At 42.4% G+C, this 26,828-nt stretch overlaps 1 protein-coding gene across 12 annotated transcripts in view; it reads right to left on the reverse strand.

Moving 5' to 3' along the window:
- The window catches only part of OBSCN (obscurin, cytoskeletal calmodulin and titin-interacting RhoGEF), a 407,958-nt gene that overhangs the window by 11,483 nt on the left and 369,647 nt on the right, over nucleotides 1-26,828 (reverse strand). For all 12 annotated transcript variants that reach the window (XM_073629454.1, XM_073629462.1, XM_073629460.1 and 9 more), the window contains 4 exons: nucleotides 23,715-23,817; nucleotides 19,292-19,421; nucleotides 19,035-19,140; nucleotides 1,166-1,208 (listed from right to left, as the gene is read on the reverse strand). In XM_073629454.1, coding sequence (XP_073485555.1) covers nucleotides 1,166-1,208; nucleotides 19,035-19,140; nucleotides 19,292-19,421; nucleotides 23,715-23,817 — 382 coding nt within the window. The remainder of the gene's footprint in view (nucleotides 1-1,165; nucleotides 1,209-19,034; nucleotides 19,141-19,291; nucleotides 19,422-23,714; nucleotides 23,818-26,828) is intronic.

Genomic DNA, 26,828 nt, shown 5'->3' on the forward strand with positions numbered 1-26,828 from the left:
ACAGTGCTTTAAGGTGGAGGCAGGGCGCATATATATGCAATTTCCATTGGGATGGGGAGGGGCACCAGGGGAAGCTGGTTTTTACATTGTGGAGGTGGGGCGCATTTATAGGCAATTTCCAGAAGGATGAACAGAAGGGGCAGCTGCCCTGGGCACAGTGTTTTCATGTGAAGGTGGGGAGCACTTTAAAATAGTAATAAGTGAATAGCTGTGTTTTATATATTATGTAGTCTTGGAAAACTGCATATAGTGCCCAGATAAGGGGAGGGGGGCAGAAGAAGAAGCTGCCCTGGGCACAGCGTTTTCATGTGGAGGTGGGGCACATTTATATGCAATTTCCAGCAGAATGAGCAGAAGGGGTAGCTGCCCTGGGCACAGTGTATTTATGTGGAGATGGGGCCCATTTATATGCAATTTCCAGAAGGATGGGGAGGGGCAGAAGTGGGAATCTGCCGTGGGCACAGTGTTTTCATGTGGGGGAGGGGCAGTATTTATATGCAATTTGCAACAGGATGGGGAGGGGCAGAAGGGGAAGCTTCCCTGAGCACAGTGTTTTAATGTGAAGGCAGGGCGCAATTTGTATGCAATTTGCAGCAGGATTGGCATACGAATAAACCTTCATAAAATTTGCATATGAATGAATCACCACATATATGGAATTAAATGAGCAAAGCAACATAGTGCATTTTTCCACACTGCCCTATGGTGTGAAAGGGGCACATCGATCAGGTGCGGATAAACAATCCTCTGTTGTGAATGAGCTGCTCAATATTTTTTGTCTATGTATAATAAAGCAGGGGTGGGGAGCAGTCTGGCATTTTTGCCGTGGGCACTGGATGACCTTCTCTTGGTCCCTAATACATGCACTTATGCAGAAAAAAAACCCTCAAAATTCCCCAGCCTTTGCAAATGTCCACCATTGTATTTTGACAGGATAAAGTAAGCCCTTTGTATGTTGGAATTTGTGCGTGTTTTTGACTGTTGACAGCATATGCTGAAGCAAAGAGATCTAAAGGCGCCTTGTGCCCATTGTCACCATGTTTATTACAGCACATATGATGGCCACACCAGTTAGAAAGAAGCTAATTAGGAAAACCATGCAAAAGGGGGGACAGACAGACAGATGGGCACACTCGGACAGACAGACAAGAATAGCGGCACTTACATGATAACCGTTTTCTTGGGCGCTTTAGTCTCTTGTTCAGTGACTATAAAGGAAACAGTATGGAGAGCAGGGGTTAGAGATCGCCACAAGCTGAGATGATCATCTTAATCGTGTTAAGTTCATTAAGAGGAAATCTGGATAGACAAAGAAAGCACAAACACACGACCAGCCCAAGACCTACAAAGATACCATCCACATAACTGAATATAACAGGTTTAAGGAGGCTCCCGGCCTAAGCTTGGAGTTGTTTGAGTGGTGAAGACTGAGCTGTTGGAACAGTGTAAAACCACACAATCATTTATTACATCTCATTAGACCATATTCAGTGGCCATACTTTCACTAAGGCTTTATGACTTTATAAGATCTGGGGATCTGCAACTCCTGGTTCTCTACTTTGTACCTCCTTGGAAACTTTTTGAAGGCTTGGTCAAAACAAAAGTGCTGTTGGACAAAGTTTCTTTGAGCTCCTGGGTAAACCAATTGCAAACTTCCTGTCTTAATTTCCTCTACTGTCAAAGTTTAGATATGCTCAATCACCTTGCTCTGTTTCATAGCATATTGAGTGGGAACCCAAGTTCTATTAATAGTAAGTGCATAGACATGGGAACAAAATAATTCTCCACCAAACTTACCAAGACCACTTAAGCATTTATTACATCTCATTAGACTGTATTTAGTGGCCATACTTCCACTAAGACTTTATAACTTCATGAAATCTGGGGCATTTTTTCCATCACTCCCTACAAGTCCTGGCCCTCTACTCCGTACCTCCTTGGAAACTTGTTGAAGGCTTGCTCTAACCAAAAGCTCGAATCCAGCTATACCCGGGGTCTGTTGGGGAAGGCTTCCTTGGGCTCCTGGGTAATCCAGTTGCAAACTTCCTGTCTTAATATGTGGAGGTTTGGATGTGACCAACCACTTTGGTGTGTTCCCATCATAAACAGTGGGAGGAAAGTTTCCAGAAATGGTAAGTGCGTAGACCTCGGAACAAGCCCAAGACCTATGAAGGTACCATATTCATAAGTGAATATAACAGCGTGCAAGGAGGCTTCAAGGCCTAAGCTTTGAGTTGCTTGTGCGGTCTTACACCATTACATCTCATTAGACTGTATTTAGTGGCCATACTTCCACTAAGACTTTATAACTTCATGAAATCTGGGGCATTTTTTCCATCACTCCCTACAAGTCCTGGCCCTCTACTCCGTACCTCCTTGGAAACTTGTTGAAGGCTTGCTCTAACCAAAAGCTCGAATCCAGCTATACCCGGGGTCTGTTGGGGAAGGCTTCCTTGGGCTCCTGGGTAATCCAGTTGCAAACTTCCTGTCTTAATATGTGGAGGTTTGGATGTGACCAACCACTTTGGTGTGTTCCCATCATAAACAGTGGGAGGAAAGTTTCCAGAAATGGTAAGTGCGTAGACCTCGGAACAAGCCCAAGACCTATGAAGGTACAATATTCATAAGTGAATATAACAGCGTGCAAGGAGGCTTCAAGGCCTAAGCTTTGAGTTGCTTGTGCGGTCTTACACCATTACATCTCATTAGACTGTATTTAGTGGCCATACTTCCACTAAGACTTTATAACTTTATAACTAAGGCTTCAAGGCTTAAGCTTTGAGTTGCTTGTACGGTCTTACACCACACACCAATACCTCAGTCTTCACCACTCAACCATTTATTACATCTCATTAGACCATATTCAGTAGCCATACATCTACTAAGACTTTATGGCTTTATAAAATATGGGGCAATAATTCCTACAACTCCTGGTCCTTCTTGTAAACTGGTTGAAGGCGTGATCTAAACAAAAGTGCTGTTGGCAAAGCTTCCTTGAGCTCCTGGGCAAACCAGTTGCAAACTTCCTGTCTTATTTCCCCTGCTGTCAAAGTTTGGATATGCTCAGCCTTGGTGTGATTCTAGCAATGGTAAGTGCGTAGACATGGGAACAAAAGATATCACCACCAAACTTAGGAGGACTTTAGCAGAAGTTCTTGATTGCATGAGCTTTTAATTTTTTAATATGGTAGTGGTATTCACTGGAAAATGTGAGCAGCACCTTGATACCCCAATAGGTTAAGTTTAGAATACCTTTCTTTTTTTTTTTTTTTTTTTTACCCACGTAACCATTTAACACATCTCATTAAAACATATTCATTAGTCTTACTTCCACTTGTTGAAGGCTTGGTCTAACCAAACGTGCTACTTTGGCTATAACTGTGGACTGTCGGGGAAGACTTCCATGGGCTTCAACCAGTTGCAAACTTTCCATCTTAATTTCCCTCCCATTGTGAAGGTTTGGATATGCCCACCCACTTTGGTGTGTTCCCAGCATAAAGAGTCAGAACCCAGGTTCCAGCAATGGTAAGTGAGTACACATGAGAACAAAAGATTTTACCACCAAACGTACTAAGACTAATGCCCCGTACACACGGTCGGACTTTGTTCGGACATTCCGACAACAAAATCCTAGGATTTTTTCCGACAGATGTTGGTTAAAACTTGTCTTGCATACACACGGTCACACAAAGTTGTCAGAAAATCCGATCGTTCTGAACGGGGTGACGTAAAACACATACGTCGGGACTATAAACGGGGCAGTGGCCAATAGCTTTCATCTCTTTATTTATTCTGAGCATGCGTGGCACTTTGTGTGTCGGATTTGTGTACACACGATCGGAATTTCCGACAACGGATTTTGTTGTCGGAAAATGTTATATCCTGCTCTCAAACTTTGGGTGTCGGAAAATCCGATGGAAAATGTGTGATGGAGCCTACACACGGTCGGAATTTCCGACAACAAGGTCCTATCACACATTTTCCGTCGGAACATCCAACCGTGTGTACGGGGCATTAGAAGAAACTGATGGATGGTTTAACTTTCCACCTTCTACCAAAGACTCAAATACAGTAGTTCTTGATTGAGTAAATTTTTAATTTCTTAATATGCCAGTGGTATTCACTGGAAAATTCAAGCAGCACCCTGATAGGTTAGGTGTATAATATCTTTCTTTTTTGTTTTAACTATGTAACCATTTTAATACATCTCATTACAGCCTAATAAACTCCTGGTCCTCCACTAATTTGGCTATAACTGGGGTCTGTTGGGGAAGGCATCCTTGGGCTTTAACCAGTTGCAAGCTTTCCGTCTTCATTTCCCCCATTGTGGAGGTTCAGATATCCCCACCCACCTTGATGTGTAGCTTGGGAACCCTGGTTCTAGCAATGGCAAGTGCATAGACCTGGGAACAAAAGATTTCACCACCAAACTTACTAAGACTTAGAAGAAGCTGATAGGTGGTCTAACATCTACCAAAAACTTAAATAAAGTAGTTCTTGACTGAGTGAGCTTTTAATTTTTGACCTAAGTGAAACAAGAGGGAATTTGGGAAATTAAAGTGACCCTGTTGCTTGAAAAAAAGGTGCCAACGAAGAAAGACTCTTGTTCCTTACCTCTACAGTGGGCAACAAATCCAAACTTAAGTTTCTTTTAGAGGCAAAATGTTCAGTATCTGGCACTTCTTGATGCATTGCATACCAATCTTGGTTCCCTCCGCTAGCCGCTATGCGACTACAGCACACAGTAGTGAAGTAGTGTAGGGTGCATCGGGGGGAAGGAACCACAGTGAAGGGCCGGAGACACAGGCATCTGGCACAACCAGAAGTGAAAAAAAAATCTGGCAATTTGCCACCTGCATACTGAACCACTTCTCTGACCATTGAGTGCCAAAGCCAGAAAGGGGCTCCTTCATGCCCCAAACACTGTTAAAGAGTTAAAGAGCAAAGAACTGGTGGCATCCTGTAGAAACTTTATTTTTCTGGACAAAGAACATTAACCTCCACATGGGACCTATTCACCCTCTCACTTATTTCACCCGAACTGGGCTTAACACAGTGTTTCCCATCCTAATTCCTCAAATACCCCCAACAAGCCAGGTTCTATAAATTTCTCTTAGGTAAAATAGCTGTCATAAATACCAAGCCATTGACATTGAGCTAAATCAGCTGTGCAAGGTGAGGGAAATCCTGAAAATATGACCTGTTGAGGACCAAGGTTGGGAACAACTGGCTTAATCATAGAGACACCTTTATGATAAAGCTCAAGTTGGGTGCACACACAGGCTTTGCTCCTTTGGTCTTACTGTTATTTCTTTTTCACCATTATTTTCAATATTTTCAGAGCAATTGGCTAGAAGTGTGCAACATTTTGGATACATTTGACAATTTGCACATGCGATGCAGCATGAAGGAGCTGTAATGCCCTGTACACACGATAGGATTTTCCGACAACAAAACCGTGGATTTTTTTCCGAAGGATGTTGGCTCAAACTTCTCTTGCATACACACGGTCACACAAATGTTGTCGGAAATTCCAAACATCAAGAACGCGGTGACGTACAACATGTACGACGAGCCAAGAAAAAGTTCAATAGCCAGTTCGGCTCCTTCTGCTTGATTCCGAGCATGCGTGGACTTTTGTGCGGCAGACTTATGTACACACGATCGGAATTTCCGACAACGAAAATTTGAGAACCTGCTCTCAAACATTTGTTGGCGGAAATTCCGACAACAAATGTTCTATGGAGCCTACACACGGTCGGACTTTCCGACAACAAGCTCACATCCAACATTTGTTGTCGGAAAATCCTATGGTGTGTACAGGGCATAAGACTACCAGTCAGTCCTGACTCCTTGAATACAATCGTCTCTTGACGAGATTTTGCTCTTAGCAGTAGTTGAGGAGAACGTGGCTGAGTGACTACAATGAAATCGTTTTAAAAGAGCCTACAGATCTGTATATTTGATACAACCATAAAAATATAAAAACGTAAAGTTAATAAAGATGCTAAAGTACATTAAATTTAAATTTCAAGTAAACATTTACAACACTAATTCAAAATACACTATAATTTCCATTTTCTTTTTTGGTTTAGCTTCTGGAAAGGTTATATTAAAAGCTATTAAGACAGCTCACGTAAAGATAGTATTAAATACCAATGTGGCCAAGTTAAAGCTGAAAGCCAAAAAAATAAATGTAAATATATTTCTCATTAGTAACATAGGAACATAGGATAAAAATACACTTTATGTGCACCAAAGTGCTTTTCAAACCCAGATATTACTGTAGCAGGCCCCACCCACTACAGGCTGGCTGCAGAGAACTGTAGGATCACAAAGCACACCAAGATCCAAGAAGAATACACATGACGAATGTACAATTTATGATTTAGTTACCCCCAAAGTTTAGCTTTAAAGTGTATGTTAACCCTACCAATAAACATCCCTTAAAGTATTTGCTCCCTTTTGGTCTGTTAAAAATACCAATAAAACAGTTTTTGTTGCATAGTAAGTGAAATAAGATACCTATTGATCCTGCCAGAAATCCAGTGCCGTGCTGTGTTATCAATCTTGCCCAATTCTTGCTTATAAACTTGTAGGCAGGTGCAGTGTATTTTCTCCACTGCAGGTGGCGATCATCTGTAGCAGCAATGCAGGTGAAGGAGGATGTCGAGAGGAACCTAGTTCCTCTATGGTTTTCTCTGAACCATTTCCCCTGATTGGATGCTGGCACCCCATGTGACTTTGGTGGTAATCTTGGGTCAGGCAGAATGCTGTCCTTCGTTATCCCAAGCTGTGTTATCAATCTTGCCCAGTTCCTGCTTATAAACTTGTAGGCAGATGCAGTCTATTTTCTCCACTGCAGGTGGCGCTCATCTGCAGTGGCAATGCAAGTGGAAGAGGAAGTCGAGAGGAACCTAGTTCCTCTATGGTTTTCTCTGGACCATTTCAGTCACTATGTGATTTTGGAGGCCATCTGGGCTCAGGCTGAATCTTTTTAAGACCCTGGCTCTCAGGTTTGGTATGGTTTTCTTGGAACCATTTCCCCTGAATGGAAGCTGGAACCCCATGTGACTTTGGTGGCCATCTTGGGTCAGGCAGGATGCTGTCCTGTGTTATCCCAAGCTGTGTTATTAATCTTGCCCAGTTCCTGCTTATAAACTTGTAGGCAGATGCAGTCTATTTTCTCCACTGCAGGTGGCGCTCATCTGCAGTAGCAATGCAGGTGGAGGAGGAAGTCTAGAGGAACCTAGTTCCTCTATGGTTTTCTCTGGACCATTTTAGCCACTCCATGTAACTTTGGAGGCCATCTTGGGTCAGGCAGAATCTTTTTAAGACCCTGGCTCCCGGGTTTGGTATGGTTTTCCCGGAAACCATTTCCTCTAAATTGGTGCTGGCACCCCATGTGACTTTGGTGGCCATCTTGGGTCATTCAGAATTTTTTTAAGACCCCGGCTCCTGGGTTTGGTATGGTTATCCCAGAAACCATTTCCTCCAAATTGGTGCTGGCACCCCATGTGACTTTGGTGACCATCTTGGGTCAGGCAGAATCTTTTTAAGACCCTGGTTCCCAGGTTTGGTATGGTTTTCCCAGAAACCATTTCCTCCAAATGAGTGCTGGCATCCCACGTGACTTTGCTGGCCATTTTGGGTCAGGCAGAATCTTTTTAAGACCCTGGATCACGAGTTTGGTATGGTTTTCTCTGAACCATTTTCTCCGTTTGGATGCTGGCACCCGATGTGACTTTTGCGACCATCTTGGGTCAGGCAGAATGTTTTTAAGACCCTGGCATTTTGCAAGTGGCTAGTGTATGGGTAGGTCAACTGTCTGTCAGGGATAGTGCTTAGCATCAGGGAAAGGTTCTGGAGGAGTAGGGAAAGTGCAAGGACGCACCATCTTTCCTGGAAGCCTTCCTGTTTGGGTGCAGACTGACCAGGCCTCATTCTGCTTCTCAAGACAGATGCCATCAGCACCTCTGGTCCACCACTCTACTGCCGCTTTGCTGTTACAACTTGTGAGTGCTCCCGGTCAGTTTGTCTTCCCGCCGGGTCTGTACTGTATTGCTGGACTTCTGTTACAATATATTCTTATTGCTGCACTTGGACTCTGCCCGTTTTCTGTTTTCTGTCCGCAACATCACACTGTTATGAAGATGAAGGGAGGGGGAGGTATTCTCTAATCTTTCCCTTGAGAGATTGTGCTGTTCCTCCATAGATCTAGTACAATGGGTGAATGTTGTCACCCTAGGACAGGAAGTGTGTCACTGGCTAGGTGAAAATAAAGCAGAAAAAAAAAGTAGAAAACAAATGCAGCCACCATATCTGCCATGGGCTCTGGTAGGCTACAATATTTTGTGAAACCTTTGATCGGTTGCTATAGGTTAGCACACTCCCCTGCTTTCATTGTGTTCAATGTATACCAATACTGTTTCTCAGAGATGGGAAGTGAGAATTACAAATCCCACACCCAGATTAAAAACAGTAATTAATCAGTGAGTGTATTTATACTGTAAAATCAGCATGTCACAGGTGTTAGAAATGAGGAGCTGGAAGAAGCTGCCAAAATATGGAAATTTAAATATGAATACCATACCACAGAAGTATAAATCTGTACACACACAGTTTGAATATTATTTGTGATTCAATGAAAGCTGAAGTTTAGGTATGACTTTTTTTTGCATAGTTACATATCAAAGTGCAAAGTGTGATCTTCGCAGTAGCGCTTTGATATAATGATACTAAAAGTGCATATTTGAAGAAAGGTCCTCATAAGCAAAGTCCACAAAAGATTGTGTATAGGAAAAAGTACTCTAAGCCAAGTTGCGGCACCATAAAAGTGACGAAACGCGTTAAGGCGTGGCTACTCTGTCCTGTCATGCTTTTTGTCTATTACAAAGGATGTTTACATTCCTTGTAATAGGAATAAAAGTGACCCCAATTTTTTTTTAAAAGGACAGTGTCAAAATAAGAAGTAAAATACATAAAAAAATAATTAAAAGCGCCGTCCCAACAAGGTCGCGTGCAGAAGCGAACGCATATGTGAGTAGCACCCGCACATGAAAACGGTGTTCAAACCATACGTGTGAGGTATCGCTACGATCGTTCGAGCGAGAGCAATAATTCTAGCCCTAGACCTCCTCTGTAACACAAAACTGGTAACCTGTAGAAATTTTTAAACGTTGAGATTTTTAAGGGTAAGAGTTTGTCGCCATTCCACAAGTGGGCACAATTTTGAAGCAAGATATGTTGGGTATCAATTTACTTGGCGTAACATTATCTTTCACAATAAAAAAAATTAAAAAATGGGCTAACTTTACTATTGTCTTATTTTTTAATTCAAAAAAGTGTATTTTTTTCAAAAAAAGTGCTGCACAAATACGGCGAGACAGAAAGTATTGCAACAACCACCATTTTATTCTCTAGGGAGTTAGAAAAAAATAAATATAATGTTTGGGGGTTCTTTTCTAGCAAAAAAAAAAAAAAATGTAACTTGTAAACACCGAGTCTGAAAAATAGGCTTGGTCCTTAAAGCGGAGTTTCGCCGAAAAACAAAAAAAATTCAAAGTCAGCAGCTACAAGTGTAGCTGCTGACTTTTAATAATCCGACACTCACCTGTCCCACGGTCCAGCGATGCGGGCGTACGAAGCCCCGCTCCTCTCCCTCTCCTCTCCGCGTTGCCAGCATTCATATTCCAGCTGTGGCTTCACAGCCGGGCACGCACTGCGCATGCGTGAGCCGCGCTACGAATGGCCGGGCAATCTTCTGGGACCTGTGACGTATCCCAGAAGATTGCACGGAGGGAGGGGAGAGAGGTGAACTTCCTTCCGGCGCTAGTTGACCCTTTTCCAATTTTCAAAATTTGCGTGGCAAGTCTCTAGCATGATCAAAGTTGAAGTGGTGGGTCTACAGCAAGAGCTCTGCAAGTCTACAGCATGAGAATTCAGCCACAGTGACCCCCTGTGGTGGGATGACTATTGCACAACATAACTGAACCTGAACTTGCAGCAGGCTTGCAGAATGTTTGCAAAGAAAGTTGATCTGGAGTCATGCAATGCGGACTTGTAAAGCCTGGCAAGTCTAGCAATAGTTAAGCAAGTTATTTTTCCAAACTTGAAGCTCAATTGCTTGCTATCTGGGGTCATGGAGGGGGAGGGGGTAAATCTTCTGGAGGTCAAGTGGTTAAAATAATTACAGTGCTATCATCCACATACAGAAATAGAAGGGACAATGTAAATTAAACAGTGGGTATTATTTACGAAAGGCAAATCCACTTTGCACTACAAGTGCACTAAAAGTGCACTTGAAAGTGCAGTCGCTGTAGATCCGAGGGGGACATGCAAGGATAATAAAAAAACAGCACTTTAGCTTGCACATGATTGGATGATAAAATCTGCAGAGCTTCCCCCTCATTTCAGATCTTCCCCTCGGATCTACAGTGACTGCACTTCCATGTGCACTTGTAGTGTAAAGTGGATTTTCCTTTCGTAAATAACCCCCAATGTGTGTGTTTAGTAGCACTTTAAATCAGGGAGTGACGAGGCAAAAAGCCAAGGCAGGAGAAGCTATTTGGTCCGGCCAGTGAATTGGGTAAAGCTCACTAATATCCAGGTACCCACAAATCTGCCTGATCGGGACTCAATTTTTGGTTCACCCATCTCTAGGCTTGGCAGAAATCAGAAATCCTGATCGTTCATCTTGACTTTTGCACAATAGGGATGGCGGCTCCAGGCTGTGAGGTTCAGAACAGGTGAGAAGGAAACTCAGAGAAGACAGAATGCAGGAACAAACGTCTAGCAAACATTGCAATCACGTATTTGCATGCCAAACCTTTCAACGCTAGCATAAGTCAGTGGCTTGCCGTGCACGAGACACATGGAGCTGATTAGGGTATCATAAAGCGCACAAGTAAAGTTTCAAGTAGTGCTGATTAAGATGCAGTGTTCTGGAATAGCTCTTCAAGCATCTCCTCACTTATATCAAGTGCTCTCCTTCATCAGAACCGAAAAATGGTTGTATCACTGTGTGGCCTTCAAAAGAGTGATACAACAGGAGGACCAGGGCCCTTATTTCTGGGTTGAAGCTGGTGAGGATCCAATCCCGTATGGTAGGCAATTAGCCATAATAATTAAAGGCACTTTCCAAAAATATATCTTCATTACATGTCTGAATGTTAGAAGATTCTAAAATCTAGGAAGTCTACAGCATGGTGAACAACCAATGAGAACATATGTTATTAATATTCCCCCCCCTCGCCCGTGCCCCCCTCTATGACTTTTCCATTAAAATTAACAATGCAACTATCAGTCCCTCCCCTCACGCCAGGGTACTGGGTGTAATCCTAGACTCTGACTTGTCATTTCAGCCCCAAGTCCAAAAGTTGTCAAAAGTTTGTAGAATTCACCTCCGTAACATCTCTAAAATTTGTCCCTTTTTAACAAATGAAACCACCAAGCTCCTCATTCACTCCCTTGTTATCTCTCGCCTTGACTATTGCAACTCCCTTCTCATTGGCCTGCAACTCCATAGGCTCCTCCCCTCTTCAGTCTATCATGAATTCTGCTGCCAGACTTATCCACCTTACCAACCGCTCAGTGTCTGCCACCCCACTCCTCCAATCCCTACACTGGCTCCCAATCACCCAGCGAATTCAATTCAAAATACTAAACCACAACATACAAAGCCATTCACAACTCTGCCCCGAGCTACATCACCAACCTTGTCTCCAAATATCACCCAAATCGTCCTCTCCGCTCTTCTCAAGACCTCCTACTCTCAAGCTCTCTCGTCTCCTCCTCCCATGCTCGTCTCCAGGAGTTCTCTAGAGCCTCTCCCATCCACTGGAACTCGCTACCTCCACTGGTCCGGCTATCCCCTACTCTTGCCACCTTCAGGTGATCCCTGAAAACTCATTTCTTCAGGAAAGCCTATCTTGTCTCCAACGAATCTTCTACCACCTCCATCAGCTCATTCCCCACAGTTACAACCTTTTGTACCACCTGCCCCACCCTATTAGATTGTAAGCTCTTCTGAGCAGGGCCCTCTTAATCCTCTTGTATTTTATTGCATTATAACTGTATTTTCTCCTTTTCTATATTGTAAAGCGCTGCTTAAACTGTTGGCGCTATATAAATCCTGTATAATAATAATAATAATAATATGTGCTGGCTAAGGTCTTCTATATAGATGATTGGGGATCGTATCACCACAGAGGACAGGGGAATTAAGTATAAAATGCCACGTCCCGAAAATTTGGATTTTTAAAGATAGACTTTATAGGCATAACACAAATATAAATTAAAAATAAGATTTATTACAAAGACAAACAAGACAATTGCATTAAAATTCATCGACTATTCACAAAAATGCCTTGAAGCACGAACAACACACCACCTACATACATATACAGTGAAATACTAGAAGTGGGGGACCAAGCAGGTCACTCTCCAATACTTGATGAAAAGAAAGGAGAAGCTACCACCTACCACGCTCGGTGGCCGTCACTTAAGCAGAGATTCGAAGGGGAATTCTACCCTGTAAGATACCTGTTGGGAACTATTTACTTATGGACAATGAAGCTGTATAGTTAGTGGGGGATCCCCTAATTGATCCAGATATTGCCACATTAGTTGCCCCCTCAGCACCTCCTATTGGTCTTGTAACCATCATCAATCGCCTTAAGGTTTACATTGTGAGGTTGCCTTATAGATTGATTTAGAAGCGACAGGAAGATATTCCTCCCCGCACTCCCAGCTGTGCTGTGGACAGTGGCATCGGGAGGTGGGGCTGACGGGGGCTGGAGCCCCGAGTGTGCCCCCCCAAAAGGCAGATAGATCAGTGTATGTGTTAGGAAGGTCAGTGTATGTGTCAGGTAGGTCAGTGTATGTGTCAGGAAGGTCAGTGTATGTGTCAGGTAGGTCAGTGTATGTGTCAGGAAGGTCAGTGTATGTGTCAGGAAGGTCAGTGTATGTGTCAGGTAGGTCAGTGTATGTGTCAGGAAGGTCAGTGTATGTGTCAGGAAGGTCAGTGTATGTGTCAGGAAGGTCAATGTATGTGTCAGGTAGGTCAGTGTATGTGTCAGGAGGTAGGTCAGTGTACTGTATGTGTAAGGTAGGTCAGTGTTAAGCAAGTGAGCCTATCACCCTTCCCGAGCCCGCTCCCCAACCACCCCACCTCACTCCCACCCCCCACCCCCCGCTTTACCTCCGGGCTGAAGTGGACATTATTCTCTGCTTACCCCTTCCCCTTCCTTTTCTGACTAAAACTAACACGCCATAAGCTCCTGAAGAAGTGTCTGAATATGCGCAACATGTAGAGCTGAGCTGTATTATTATGACACGCCGCCTTCTCTTTCTTTTCATCAGGTATTGGAGAGTGACCTGCTTGGTCCCCCACTTCTAGTATTTCATACATTGGTATAAATTAAGCCTAGGCTTAGGACATCATGCACAGCTCTCTCTCTCTCTGTCTCAGTCTCATGAGAGTTTGCCATGAAGGGAGGGGGAGTGAGTCATAAGAGGGCCAATGAGAGCTGCAGAGCTGGAGGTGTGCCTCCTGTGTGTCTGTGTAAATCCAGGAAGTGAACAGGCAGCAGCTTCAGCTGCCCTCAGTTAAAATGGCTGCAGCCAGACTCAGTGGTGGGAGATTTCTGCAGCATATCTGGCAAGTATAGAATCACAGTATATATAAAAATAATATGCAAAGTGGTTGGAGGGAAGTTTCAGAATGGCAAATATGTTTTTTTTTACAAATTATGTGAGCAGACTGCAGTTTCTCTTTAAGGAGAGCTGTTCTTTCTTCATAAATTCTTTGTTCAGGTTTGAGAAGTAATTTGTGATGGGACTAATGCACCCCCAAAAAATAAGCACTAATATTACATTGCCAAAATGGATCTACCGGACTCTTTTCTCTGGTAATAAATGAGATATAAAATGAGATATAAAATACACGGCCGGGTCTGAGTATTTACAGATCAGTAATTAGAACAAACAAGAAATGTTGAAGAAGAATTATAGGTATGGATATTTATACACAGTTACAGTGGACCAGCTTGGATAATGTAACTATGCATATACCATACCTGTAGTATCCCTCTAGAGCAGGGATATCCAAACTACGACCCTCCAGATGTGGTGGAACTACATTTCCCATGAGGCATTGTAGAACTCTGACATTCACAGACATGACTCGGCATGGTGGGAATTATAGTTCCTGAACAACTGGAGGCCGCTGCTCTAGACATTGGAAATTACTGTAGTAGGCAACGCTATTACACCGCTACTATACCTCTACTACACCACTACTATATCTCTACTACACCACTACTACACCTCTACTGCATCACTACTACACCTCTACTGCATCACTACTACACCCCTACTGCACCTCTACTGCATCACTACTACACCACTACTACACATCTACTGCACCGCTACTACACCTCTACTGCACCGCTACTACACATCTACTGCACCACTACTACACCTCTACTGCACCACTACTACACCTCTACTGCACCACTACTACACCTCTACTGCACCTCTACTTCACCTCTACTACACCTCTACTGCACCTCTACTGCATCATTACTACACCACTACTACACCACTACTACACCTCTACTGCATCACTACTTTACCATTACTGCACCTCTACTGCACCTCTACTGCACCACTACTACAATGCTACTACAGTGATCTCCATTTGTTTTCTAGTTCGATGAGTGGAACACTGGAGGTTGGCCACTTGGCACAGGTGCCACTCAGAGAATGCATTGCATTTTCTCAATGAACGCAAACTGTTTTTGGTTGGACGAGGTGTAGAAGGTGACATCACTGCCCTGCCTCGCCACCTCATCCAATCAGGAAACAGTTTGCATTCACTGAGAACACGCAAAGTGATCTCTAAATGGAGCCTATGCTGAGCTGCCCACCTCCTGTGTTCAGAATGCAGCAGGGCAATCGGTTGACGCGGAACCCAGAAGCTAGTAGAGATCACTGGGGCAGCGTGTCTACTACACTGATTTCCAGCTTCTAGAGCAGGGTCACTATACTGTCCTTCAAACTTTAAGAGGGGGGCAAACTGTGGCCACTGGGGAGAAGAAAGTGCCCTGGTGTCTGTGGCCTCTCATTGGTGTCAATGGGAGAAATAGTGCCCCATCATTGGTGTCAGTGGGAGGAATATTGTCCCGTCGCTGGTGTCAGTGGGAGGAATAGTGCCCCATCATTGGTGTCAATGGGAGGAATAGTGCCCCATCATTGGTGTCAATGGGAGGAATAGTGCCCCATCATTGGTGTCAATGGAAGGAATAGTGCCCCATCATTGGTATTAGTGGGAGGAATAGTGCCCCATCATTGGTGTCAGTGGGAGGAATAGTGCCCCATCATTGGTGTCAGTGGGAGGGATAGTGCTCCATCATTGGTGTCAGTGGGAGGAATAGTGCCCCATCATTGGTGTCAGTGGGAGGAATAGTGCCTCATCATTGGTATCAGTGGGAGGAATAGTGCCCCATCATTGGTGTCAGTGGGAGGAATAGTGCCCCATCATTGGTGTCAGTGGGAGGGATAGTGCTCCATCATTGGTGTCAGTGGGCGGAAAAGTGCCCCATTGTCAGTGGTAGGAACTATGCCCCACTCTGACAGTGGGGGGAATAATGCTGCAAGGGCCGGATAAAAGCAAGTAAAGGGCCCCAGTTTGGAGACCACTGTTCTAGAGGGATCCCACAGGTATGGTATATACATAGTTGGTCGAAGCTAGTCCAATGTACTGTAACTATGTAAAAATATTCATACCTGGAATTCTTTTTTTTTTTAAGCACATCTAAAGCCAAAACCGCCGCTCTTTTTGAATATAGTAGAGTCTGGATAAAACCGGACAGGTTTTTTTTTTTTTTTGCATCCCCATTGGGGAGATTTCCCTTCACTTCTTCTCCTATAGACACAGCAGGAAATGAGAGGAGATTTCCCTTAAACAATTGCCACTGGAATATTTCCTCTATTCCTATTCTGGAATCTGGCAACCATTCCTAATTTTGAAGTTTCCCTCACTTTCAGCCCCGGGGGTCACAATGGTCACCTGGACAAAATAAAGAGAAGAAATGGTCGCCACTGGGGACACTGATAGCAGTAAAAACCTAGGAGAGGTTCTCACCCCTCACCACTCTATCCAATACTATAAAAAGTTCTGGCTTTAGATACACTTGTTGGTTTTGTGGAACTAAACATTATTGATTGCTTACAAAGCTTCACCCAACATCATTGGAGAATGTGCCACCATAGAGTTTAGTGTGAGAAGAAACGAAAGCAATCAAGAGACCTCCAACCGAAATTGGCACAAAGCGGACCAAAACATTTACTGTTTCTAATTAAAAAAAAACAAACAATGTAGCCAAAAGGATCAATAACAAGATTCCATTTAACGTCAACAGGTGAACAGATATGAACTGACACCATTCGCTTTCCATTCACAAATGCGCCAATGTTAACATGCTGTATCCATATAAAGCAAACATTAGATACCAATGAACGTTCACATACCACCAAGAGCTTTCAATGTGCCACCATTTGTACAACAGCAACATTCACATTCAAATCAAGAAAAAAATCGATCGCCGCCATTCGCACAACTCCCAGAGATTTGTCCATTATGCAGAATACGGCTGGACCTGATGGGCCTAATTTTGCTTAATTCAACTAGAATAAGATATACAAGCACTTCATTGGAGGAATCACACAATTAATTGATTATTAATAGGCAACAATTTGTGTTTCTTAGACCGAGGAGCTCTTTCCATCACCGGCTCGTCCACCACGACCGACATATAATAACAGAAGGGTAGAAACCATCAACAGTTAAATGGGATGAGTCTTTATGGGTATAAATGTGACATCACTATTATGACTATAATGTTATGGTATTAATAAAAAATGTATTATTATTATTATTATTAATAATAATAATAATCATAATCATAATAATAGTTGTATTTAAAATAGCTGTGGCCGCATCTTGTGGAACTTATACAAACTAGTGTCACTTAATTGTCTCTGGGAAAGGGGTCCAACCATGAGAACAAATCAAAGATGACTGCAACAGATCGTAACTGAATCTCACAATTATAAATGAACCTTAAAAAAGCATATACATACTTCTGAAATGGAACCAACATAATATCCAGGACAATTTTTGACAATTGTGTTACAATACTGTGCAGCCAGACTTTCCATTCATGAAAGCCCCACTCAGGGGTGTTGTTAAATTTACCCAGGCTCCATTCTCAGTGATGTCACCGGTCTCTAGTGAATGGATAGGCTGCATTCTCAGTGATGTCACAGTCTCTAGTGAATGGATAGGCTGCATTCTCAGTGATGTCACCAGTCTCTAGTGAATGGATAGGCTGCATTCTTAGTGATGTCACCGGTCTCTAGTGAATGGATAGGCTACATTCTCAGTGATGTCACCGGTCTCTAGTGAATGGATAGGCTGCATTCTCAGTGATGTCACCAGTCTCTAGTGAATGGATAGGCTCCATTCTCAGTGATGTCACCGCTCTCTAGTGAATGGATAGGCTCCAGTCTCAGTGATGTCACCACTCTGTAGTGAATGGATAGGCTGCACTCTCAGTGATGTCACCACTCTCTAGTGAATGGATAGGCTCCATTCTCAGTGATGTCACAGTCTCTAGTGAATGGATAGGCTACATTCATGGAAAATGTCCGATCGGAGCGCGTTGTCGGAAATTCCAACCGTGTGTGGGCTCCATCGGACATTTTCCATCGGATTTTCCGACACACAAAGTTTGAGAGCAGGAGATAAAATTTTCCGACAACAAAATCCGTTGTCGGAAATTCCGATCGTGTGTACACAAATCCGACGGACAAAGTGCCACGCATGCTCAGAATAAATAAAGAGATGAAAGCTATTGGCCACTGCCCCATTTATAGTCCCGACGTACGTGTTTTACGTCACCGCGTTCAGAACGATCGGATTTTCCGACAACTTTGTGTGACCGTGTGTATGCAAGACAAGTTTGAGCCAACATCCGTCGGAAAAAATTCTAGGATTTTGTTGTCGGAATGTCCGAACAAAGTCCGACCGTGTGTACGCCCTATTAGTGATGTCACCGGTCTATAGTGAATGGATAGGCTACATTCTTAGTGATGTCACCGGTCTCTAGTGAATGGATAGGCTACATTCTTAGTGATGTCACCGGTCTCTAGTGAATGGATAGGCTACATTCTTAGTGATGTCACCGGTCTCTAGTGAATGGATAGGCTGCATTCTCAGTGATGTCACCGCTCTTTAGTGAATAGATAGGCTGCATTCTCAGTGATGTCACCACTCTCTTGTGAATGGATAGGCTACATTCTCAGTGATGTCACCGGTCTCTAGTGAATGGATAGGCTGCATTCTCAGTGATGTCACTGATCTCTAGTGAATGGATAGGCTCCAGTCTCAGTGATGTCACCAGTCTCTAGTGAATGGATAGGCTCCATTCTCAGTGATGTCACCGGTCTCTAGTGAATGGATAGGCTGCATTCTCAGTGATGTCACCGGTCTCTAGTGAATGGATAGGCTGCATTCTCAGTGATGTCACCGGTCTCTAGTGAATGGATAGGCTGCATTCTCAGTGATGTCACCGGTCTCTAGTGAATATATAGGCTGCGTTCTCAGTGATGTCACCGGTCTCTAGTGAATATATAGGCTGCGTTCTCAGTGATGTCACCGGTCTCTAGTAAATGGATAGGCTGCATTCTCAGTGATGTCACCGGTCTCTAGTGAATGGATAGGCTGCATTCTCAGTGATCCCACCGGTCCCTAGTGAATGGATAGGCTGCATTCTCAGTGATGTCACCAGTCTCTAATGAATGGCTAGGCTGCATTCTCAATCATATTTGCTATCAACTTAGTAAATGGCATTATGAAAAAAAAAAGCTGAGCATACAGTAGCCATAAAATTGTAAAATAAAACAAAACCTTTAAAAAACAAACAATAAAAATGTAAAAACTTTCCTTTTGCATGAATACATCCTTTACCTTCTATGGTGATGCTCTGGTCTCCCCTCCTCTCTTGGGTCAGTGATGCCGCTGTGTGGACGTTCAGTTCGGCTCCGCTACTTGAGGACCCCAGTCTGTTCACCAACTGGAAGAAAAGAAGGTGACTTATAATATGTACATAGAGAAAAGCTGATGTAGCCAGACAGTATGGGACTGAACTTATAGGCCAACTTTACAGAAATTTTTTGAAATGATTTCCCAGGTGGACAAATAAAAGCCCTACGGAAGGTCCATACCTCACATTCATAATAGCCAATGTCTTCCTTGCTGGCTTTCTTTATCACCAGGACCAGGGTTCCCGATCTCGGCTCGCCAAACGTCTGATGCTTATTCGATTCCGGCAGTAGATGTCCATCCTTGTACCATCTGAGGACATAGAAAATGCGCAAGACCAACGATTTAGAGCAGAGGTGGCCAAAATTTTCAGTACAATGGCTACATTGTATATTTTACAAATATTTAAGGATCAAAAAGGAAAAAAAAAAGCTTTAGAAAATGAAACTCTTCCTCGAGAACTGATCATCCAGATTTTTTCCAATACAAATTAGGATGAGGGACTATGTCACAAAGCTAACGCATTTTGGGGGGGGCCAGAAAGCACCCTCTTCATCATGGCTTGAAAAATGTGGTATGGAACGTACTGGACTGGTAAAACAATATGCATCATACAGTATATAAGGTTGGAGCAGCTGACAGACTCTACATCTATCCAAAAATATTGTAAAATGTACATTATACACCTTCTTCCCCATTTAAAAGTGGAACTAAACTGTATCTGAACACCACAAACTGGAAACACTTTAACCAATTCCAGCCCGAGCCAGTTCTGGCGCTTCGCTCCTGCATGTAAAAAAATCATCTTTTTTTTTTTTCTCGAAAATTATTTAGAACCCCAAAACATTATATGTTTTTTTTTAGTAGAAACCCTCGGGAATAAAAATGGCGGTCGTTGCAACTTTTTATGTCACACGGTAGTTGCGCAGCAATTTTTTAAACGCGTTTTTTTGTGGGGGAAAAAAAATGTTTCATGAATTAAAAAAAAAAAACAAAACAGTAAAGTTAGCCTAATTTTTTTGTATTATGTGAAATATGATGTTACGCCGAGTAAAATAGACACCTAACGCGTCACGCTTTAAAATTGCACACACTCGTGGAATGGCGCCAAACTTTTAAAAATCTCCATAGGTGAGGCTTTAAATTTTTTTACAGGTTACCTGTTTAGAGTTATGTCGCGTACACACGATCGGACATTCCGACAACAAAATCCATGGATTTTTTCCAACGGATGTTGGCTCAAACTTGTCTTGCATACACACGGTCATACAAATCTTGTCGGAAATTCCGAACGCCAAGAACGCGGTGACGTACACGATGAGCCGAGAAAAATGAAGTTCAATAGCCAGTGCGGCTCTTCTGCTTGATTCTGAGGCATGCATGGAATTTTGTGCGTCGGAATTGTGTACACACGATCGGATTTTACGATAACGGATTTTGTTGCCGGAAAATTTGAGATCCAGATCTCAAATTTTGTTTGTGGGAAATTCCGACGGAAAATGTCCGATGGAGCCTACACAGGAACGGAATTTACGACAACAAGCTCCCATCGAACATTTGTTGTCGGAAAATCCGACCGTGTGTACACGGCCTTACAGTGGAGGTCTTGGGCTGGAATTGTTGCTCTTGCTCCAATGCACGTGACAATACCTCACATGTGTGATTTGAACGTTGTTTACATATGTGGACGGGACTTACATATTCGTTCGCTTCTGTGTGCGAGCACACGGGGACGGGGGCACTTTCATTTTTTTTTTTTTTTTATTCTTTATTTTACTTTTCTTTTTTTCTTTTATACTTTCCCTTTAATTTTTTTTTTTTTTTTGATCACTTTTATTCCTATTACAAGGGATGTAAACATCCTTTGTACTAGAAATAGTGCGTGACAGGTCCTCTTTATGGAGAGATTTGGGGTCTTTAAGACCCCAGATCTCTCCTCCAGGCTGGAAAGACCAAGATCCAAAAAAATTAATAAACTGTCTCGGCACAGTTTACATCCGCCGGCCCAGACGAGACGTCACAACGCCGCGCTTGGGCCTTCGAGGGTCATAAAGATGACCGAGGACCATCTGGTCAACAGAAATCTCTATGCTCAACTTCCGGCGGCGACCGATTCGTCCTCCAGCTCACCAATCGCACGGGCGAGCCCGGAGAAGCGCTGGAAGGGGCCGGAGGGTGTCCCCTCCGGCCACCTTTAAGAACGATCAAGCGACTGAACTGCCGCTATGATTGTTCTTACGATGCAGAGATTAGCTGGCCGAAAAAGATGATATCTGAATAATCATTCAGATATCCCCACTCAAAGTCCAAGATGTCATATGACGTACCTTGGGCACCAAGTGGTTACCGTATATACTCGAGTATAAGTCTAATTTTTCAGCACATTTTTTTGTGCTGAAAGTGCCCCCCTCGGCTTATACTCAAGTCAAGCACTTTTCTGCAGCAAAAAAAATCATTTTCCGAACCGAATTTGGGGCCCCGTATCTCAGGGCCACTTGGTGCTAGGAACTCCAAATTTGGTGTGCTAACCCAGTGGAACTGGTACCACAACATATCCAAAGCTGGGGTTCCTAACACCAAGTAGCCCCGAGATACGGGGCCCCAAAGTAGGTTCGGAAAATGTCATTCTCTGCTGCAGAAGTGCTTGACATTTTCTGAACCAATTTTGGGGCCCCGTATCTCAGGGCCACTTGGGGCTAGGAACCCCAAATTTGGTGTGCAAATCCAGTGGAACTAGTACCATAACATATCCAAAGCTGGGGTTCCAAGTAGCCCCGAGATACGGGGCCCCAAAGTAGGTTCAGAAAATGTAATTCTCTGCTGCAGAAAAGTGCTTGACATTTTCTAAACTGATTTTTGAGGCCCTGTATCTCGGGGCCGCTTCTTGCTAGAATCCCCAGCTTTGGATATTTTATGGTGCTTGTTCCACTGGGTTTGCACACCAAATTTGGGATTCCTAGCACTAAGTGGCCCCGAGATACGGGGCCCCAAAATCGGTCAACTGTGTCCATCTGCAGCAATGTCATTTCGGGACCCTTTGGGTTCAGAGACCCCAAATTTTGGCTGCAGCTAGGGGGCATCTAGGAACCCTTAACTACCGAGTTTGAAATTTGGGGGACCTATGGCTGCAAATGGGCACAGTGAGGCATGCAAATGGGCACGGTGAGGTTGCAAATGGGCATTGTTGACCCTCTTTTCCACTTACAGTAGCTGTGCATTTCTCACCCTCGTCTTATACTCGGGTCAATAAGTTTTTCCCATTTTTTTGTGGTAAATTAGGGCCTCGACTTATACTCGGAACGACTTATACTCGAGTATATACGGTAATTCATTTTTATTATTTTTATTAGTTGTTAATTATTTAAAGCAAACTCCCCATCCATCCATGTCTTCCTGATTAGGTACCTTGGGCACCAAGTGGTTAATTCATTTTTATTATTTTTATTATTTATTTATTTATTTATTATTCAAAGCAAACTCCCCCATCCATGTCTTCCTGATTTATTTTGTTGAGAAATCACGCTTCATGTAGCATTCACTTCCTTGAATCCATCTGCATCCAGGCAGAAGGACGTGGCTAGCTGAAAAAGCCCCTCCTCCAGATGAAAGAAAGAAAAAGCTTGTGAAGACTCTTGGGATATGTGACATTATTTTGGCCTACAAACCAGGAAGTATATGAGAAAAAAAAAAGACAAAAAAAGAAAATAGAATATTTACAGGATATTTACAGGAACCTTCCTATTCATTTACTAAGAGCACAAGGATTAAAAATAGCTCATGTTGGGTGAGAGAGTTTAGTTCTGTTTTAAGATACTATATTATTTAGATTGTACATACCTTTCCCCCCCCCCCATTTTAAGCCCTGATGAAGCAGGCATTTTCCGGACTACGAAATGCGTTTCTTTTTGGCAAACTCCTTATCCTAATTTATACTGGAATATATTTTTTTTTTTTCAATTCTCAGTGTGGTGTTTTAATTTCAGTCTCAATGTTTCATTTTGGACTGGTACATAAAGAAAAATTATCTATTCCTTCCCTGAGTCCCTGGATTCTATAAAAAAAAAGTACAAAGAGTTCTAATCAGGAGAAATTGCCATACTCTGCATTTTTTTCCCTTCCAGTTTTCAACATTTCAATGTATAAAAGCTGATTCATCAGTTTGCTGATTAGCATGTTTTCACATACTAATAGAGACTCGTGCCAACGCGTTTTGCTGGAACAGTAGGCCGCTATTATAAGGAAATTATAGGGAAGTAAACGGAGAAAATCAGTATAAAATAACTCATACATCACAGTGAACTTCCCCTTATAAAATGGTAGATTTTTTTTAAACCAGCACAACTGGACATCGGAGGCAGTTTTTTCATGAACTTGTAGGAATATATTTTCTAGAGATGATGACTGGAGATCTCCTCTGCTCACTTCATTATTCATTTACCCTTCACATAACACTCTATTCATCAAAACATCATTACAGATCATAATGTAACCAGACAGGATCTGAAATGCCGCCAACTATTGAATAGACAAGGTATTACCATCAAAAGGTTACATTGGATGGATGGAAGGTTAATGAGTATTAGTTGGAATTTGTGAATCACTCACCGGATTTGTGGGTAAGGAGCCCCCTCAATGATGCATGTGAACCGAGCGTCTTCACCGTCCACAAAGTAAGAATTGCGCAGCTTGTTGACAAATCTTGGAGGAACTGAAATAAGATCACAATGGTTAGCTACATAATGAGGAAAGGAAGGAAGGGAGGAAGGAAGAGAGGAAGGAAGGAGAGGAAGAAGGAAGGAAGAGAAAGAGGGGTGGGGAGGAAAGGAAAGGAAGAAGGAAAGAAGGGAAAAGGAGGAAACAGGAGGAAAGGGATGAAAAAGGGAAAGAAAAGGGAAGGAATAAAGAAATGAAAAGGAAGGAAGGAAGGGAGGAAGGGAGGAAAAAAATAAAAAAAGTGAGTGAAGGAAGGAGGGATGGAAGAAAGGAAACGAAAGGAGGAAAGAAAGGATGAAAAGAGAGAGGGAGGGAAAGGAGGAAGGAAGGAAAGAGAGAGGGAGGGAAAGGAGGCAAGGAGGAAAAAGAGAGAGAGGGAGGGAATAAAAGAAAAAAGGAAGAAATGAAAGAAAAGAGGGGTGAGAGAGGAAAGCAAAGGAAAGAAAGAAAAGCAAAGGAAGAGAAGGCAGGAAAGGAAGGAGGAGGAGGAAGGGAAGGAAGGAGAAAGGGAGGAAAGAAGGAAGAAGGGACGAAGAAAGGACGGAAGGAATGAAGGATGGAAAGAGAGATAGCAGAAAGAAGGAAGGAAAGAGAGAGGGAGGAAAAAAGGCAGGGAAAAGGGAAGGCAGGAAAGAGAGGGAGGGAATAAAAGAAAGAAAAGGGAAGGAATGAAAGAAAGGAGGGGTGAGAGAGGAAAGAAAAGGAAAGAAAGAAAAGGAAATGAAGAGAAGGAAGGAAAGGAAGAAGGAAAGGAAGAAAGCAAGGAAGGGAGAGAGGGAAGGAAGGAAAGGAAGAAGGAAGGAGAAAGGGAGGAAGGCAGGACGGAAGGAAGGAAGGAAGGAAGGAAGGAAGGAAGGAAGGAAGGAGAGATAGCAGGAAGAAGGAAGGTAGAAAAGAAAAAAGAAAGAGCGGAAAAGAAAGAGGGATGGAAGAAAGGATAGGAAGGGAGGAAAGAAAGGTAGGAAAGAGAAAGGGAGGGAGAAGGGGAAGGAAGGAAGGAAGGAAGGAAGGAAGGAAGGAAGGAAGGAAGGAAGGAAGGAAGGAAGGAAGGAAGGAAGGAAGGAAGGAAGGAGAGAGGGAGGAAATAAAAGAAAAAAGGAAAGAATGAAAGAAAGGAGAGAAGAGAGAGGGGAGAGAGGAAAGGAAAGGGGAATTTTAGTGCAGTATTACACTTTTGGTAGTTAAATGTATTTTTTTAAATAGAGGTCTATACACCTAACCAAAAAAAAGGAGGAAACAGGGACAGAGGGATTTGGGTTGAAAAGAGGCACAGTCCCTCCAAATGATGGACAGTTAGGAGCAATGTAGATGGAAAGGAAAAAGGAAGGAAGGCAATAAGGGGAGGAAGTTTATGGACAGTTTATCAGTTTACTAAAAACTTTGGTGGTGTTCCCCAATTTCCATTACACAGCACAGTGTCTTTCATCTAGTAATATAGCAAAAATAAATAAATAAATAAATAAATAAATAAATGTAACGTTATTAAAAATTAGAAATTTTGAATGGTGACACGCAGCCTCTTTTATTTTGCTTGATTGACTGTTTTATATGTACGTATATAGATTGAAGGGTTTTTATGAAGATTGTGGGTTTTGACTTCAATAAACAGAATTACGCTATGTGCACACTTTTTTTCTTTCTACTCATCTGTGTGGAGTTGTGACCCCCCCTGAAAACCCCCCCGGAGTGGTATTGAGAGAGAGGTGTTGAGGAGATCTTTTTGCTCTTGGAGGCTTTTATGATTTGCAGATCTGGTGAGTCTGACCCCCTAGGGGGAGAGTGTTAACACATGGTGAAATTTCACTGACCGGTGGAAGGCGCACACTGGGATACGGCTGTATTGTCACTTATGGACATTCCTCTGACCACTTCACGGACTCTCTACTTCTCTGTTTGATGTTTTTTATGCGTAGTTGGCCGCATGATTTCTTATATAGCTTTGCTCAACATTAGCGCTGTTTTATAGTGTATGTTTACTCCCATAGTTTATGTATACTATTATGGATATTTTCATTAAAAATTGCCTTTTGTTTTAATCTGTAATTCTCTGTAAAATGCAATGCAATATGGCAAACTGGAGGCGTCCTGTACACTGTTAGTATACAGAACGTCCCCAGAAATGTCATTTACTGTTTATGTGATTGGCTCAATCATTTTCCCAGAAGTCGGCACTAAGATACAAGTCAGATTTCAGGTACCCCCCCACCATAGGAATTGTAGTTTTGGTAAGATACTCCCCATGGGAAATCACTTTTAAAGCGATGAAGGCCTTGCAGCTTTTCTCATCAGAATACACAAAGTGCAGCAGGTGATTGTAGTGAACCAGACCCTCCCATTCAGAATGAGTATGCGATCAGTTTGGTGAAACATGCGGCTATTTCTTCCAAGGAGCAAAAGGTTGGAATCCCTTGCAATGTACACAGATCACCCACAGAGGAATGTTTTTCTTCTTAATAAACGGAGTTACACTTTAAATATCCCAGTTTTTTTGCAGCCTTGATGATATATTTTATCAAAACTTCAACTCACAAAGATTATTGGCTTATAAACTTCCATATAAGTAATACAGTGTATATATATATATATATATATATATATATATATATTCAAAATATTTTTATTTAAATATTTAATAAATAAATAATACACACACACATATATACATATAGATATATATATCTATATATATCTATATATATGGATATATATCTATATATATGGATATATATATAGATAGATAGATAGATAGATAGATAGATAGATAGATAGATAGATATATATATATATATATATATATATATATATATATATATATATATATATAAATGTATTTATTAAATATGTAAATAAAAACATTTTGAATATTTCTTTATTATTTATAAAGTATATATTTATAAGTATACATTCCCTCCAAGATTATATTTCCCCTTTATATAACTGACGTACAAAGGATTGGGAAAGCACTTATTACGATTAAGGCAACAATAACAGACTTGAAGTTATTTT

The sequence above is a fragment of the Aquarana catesbeiana genome, linkage group LG05 (genome assembly GCF_042186555.1).
Source record: "Aquarana catesbeiana isolate 2022-GZ linkage group LG05, ASM4218655v1, whole genome shotgun sequence".
NCBI classification, from domain to species: domain Eukaryota; kingdom Metazoa; phylum Chordata; class Amphibia; order Anura; family Ranidae; genus Aquarana; species Aquarana catesbeiana.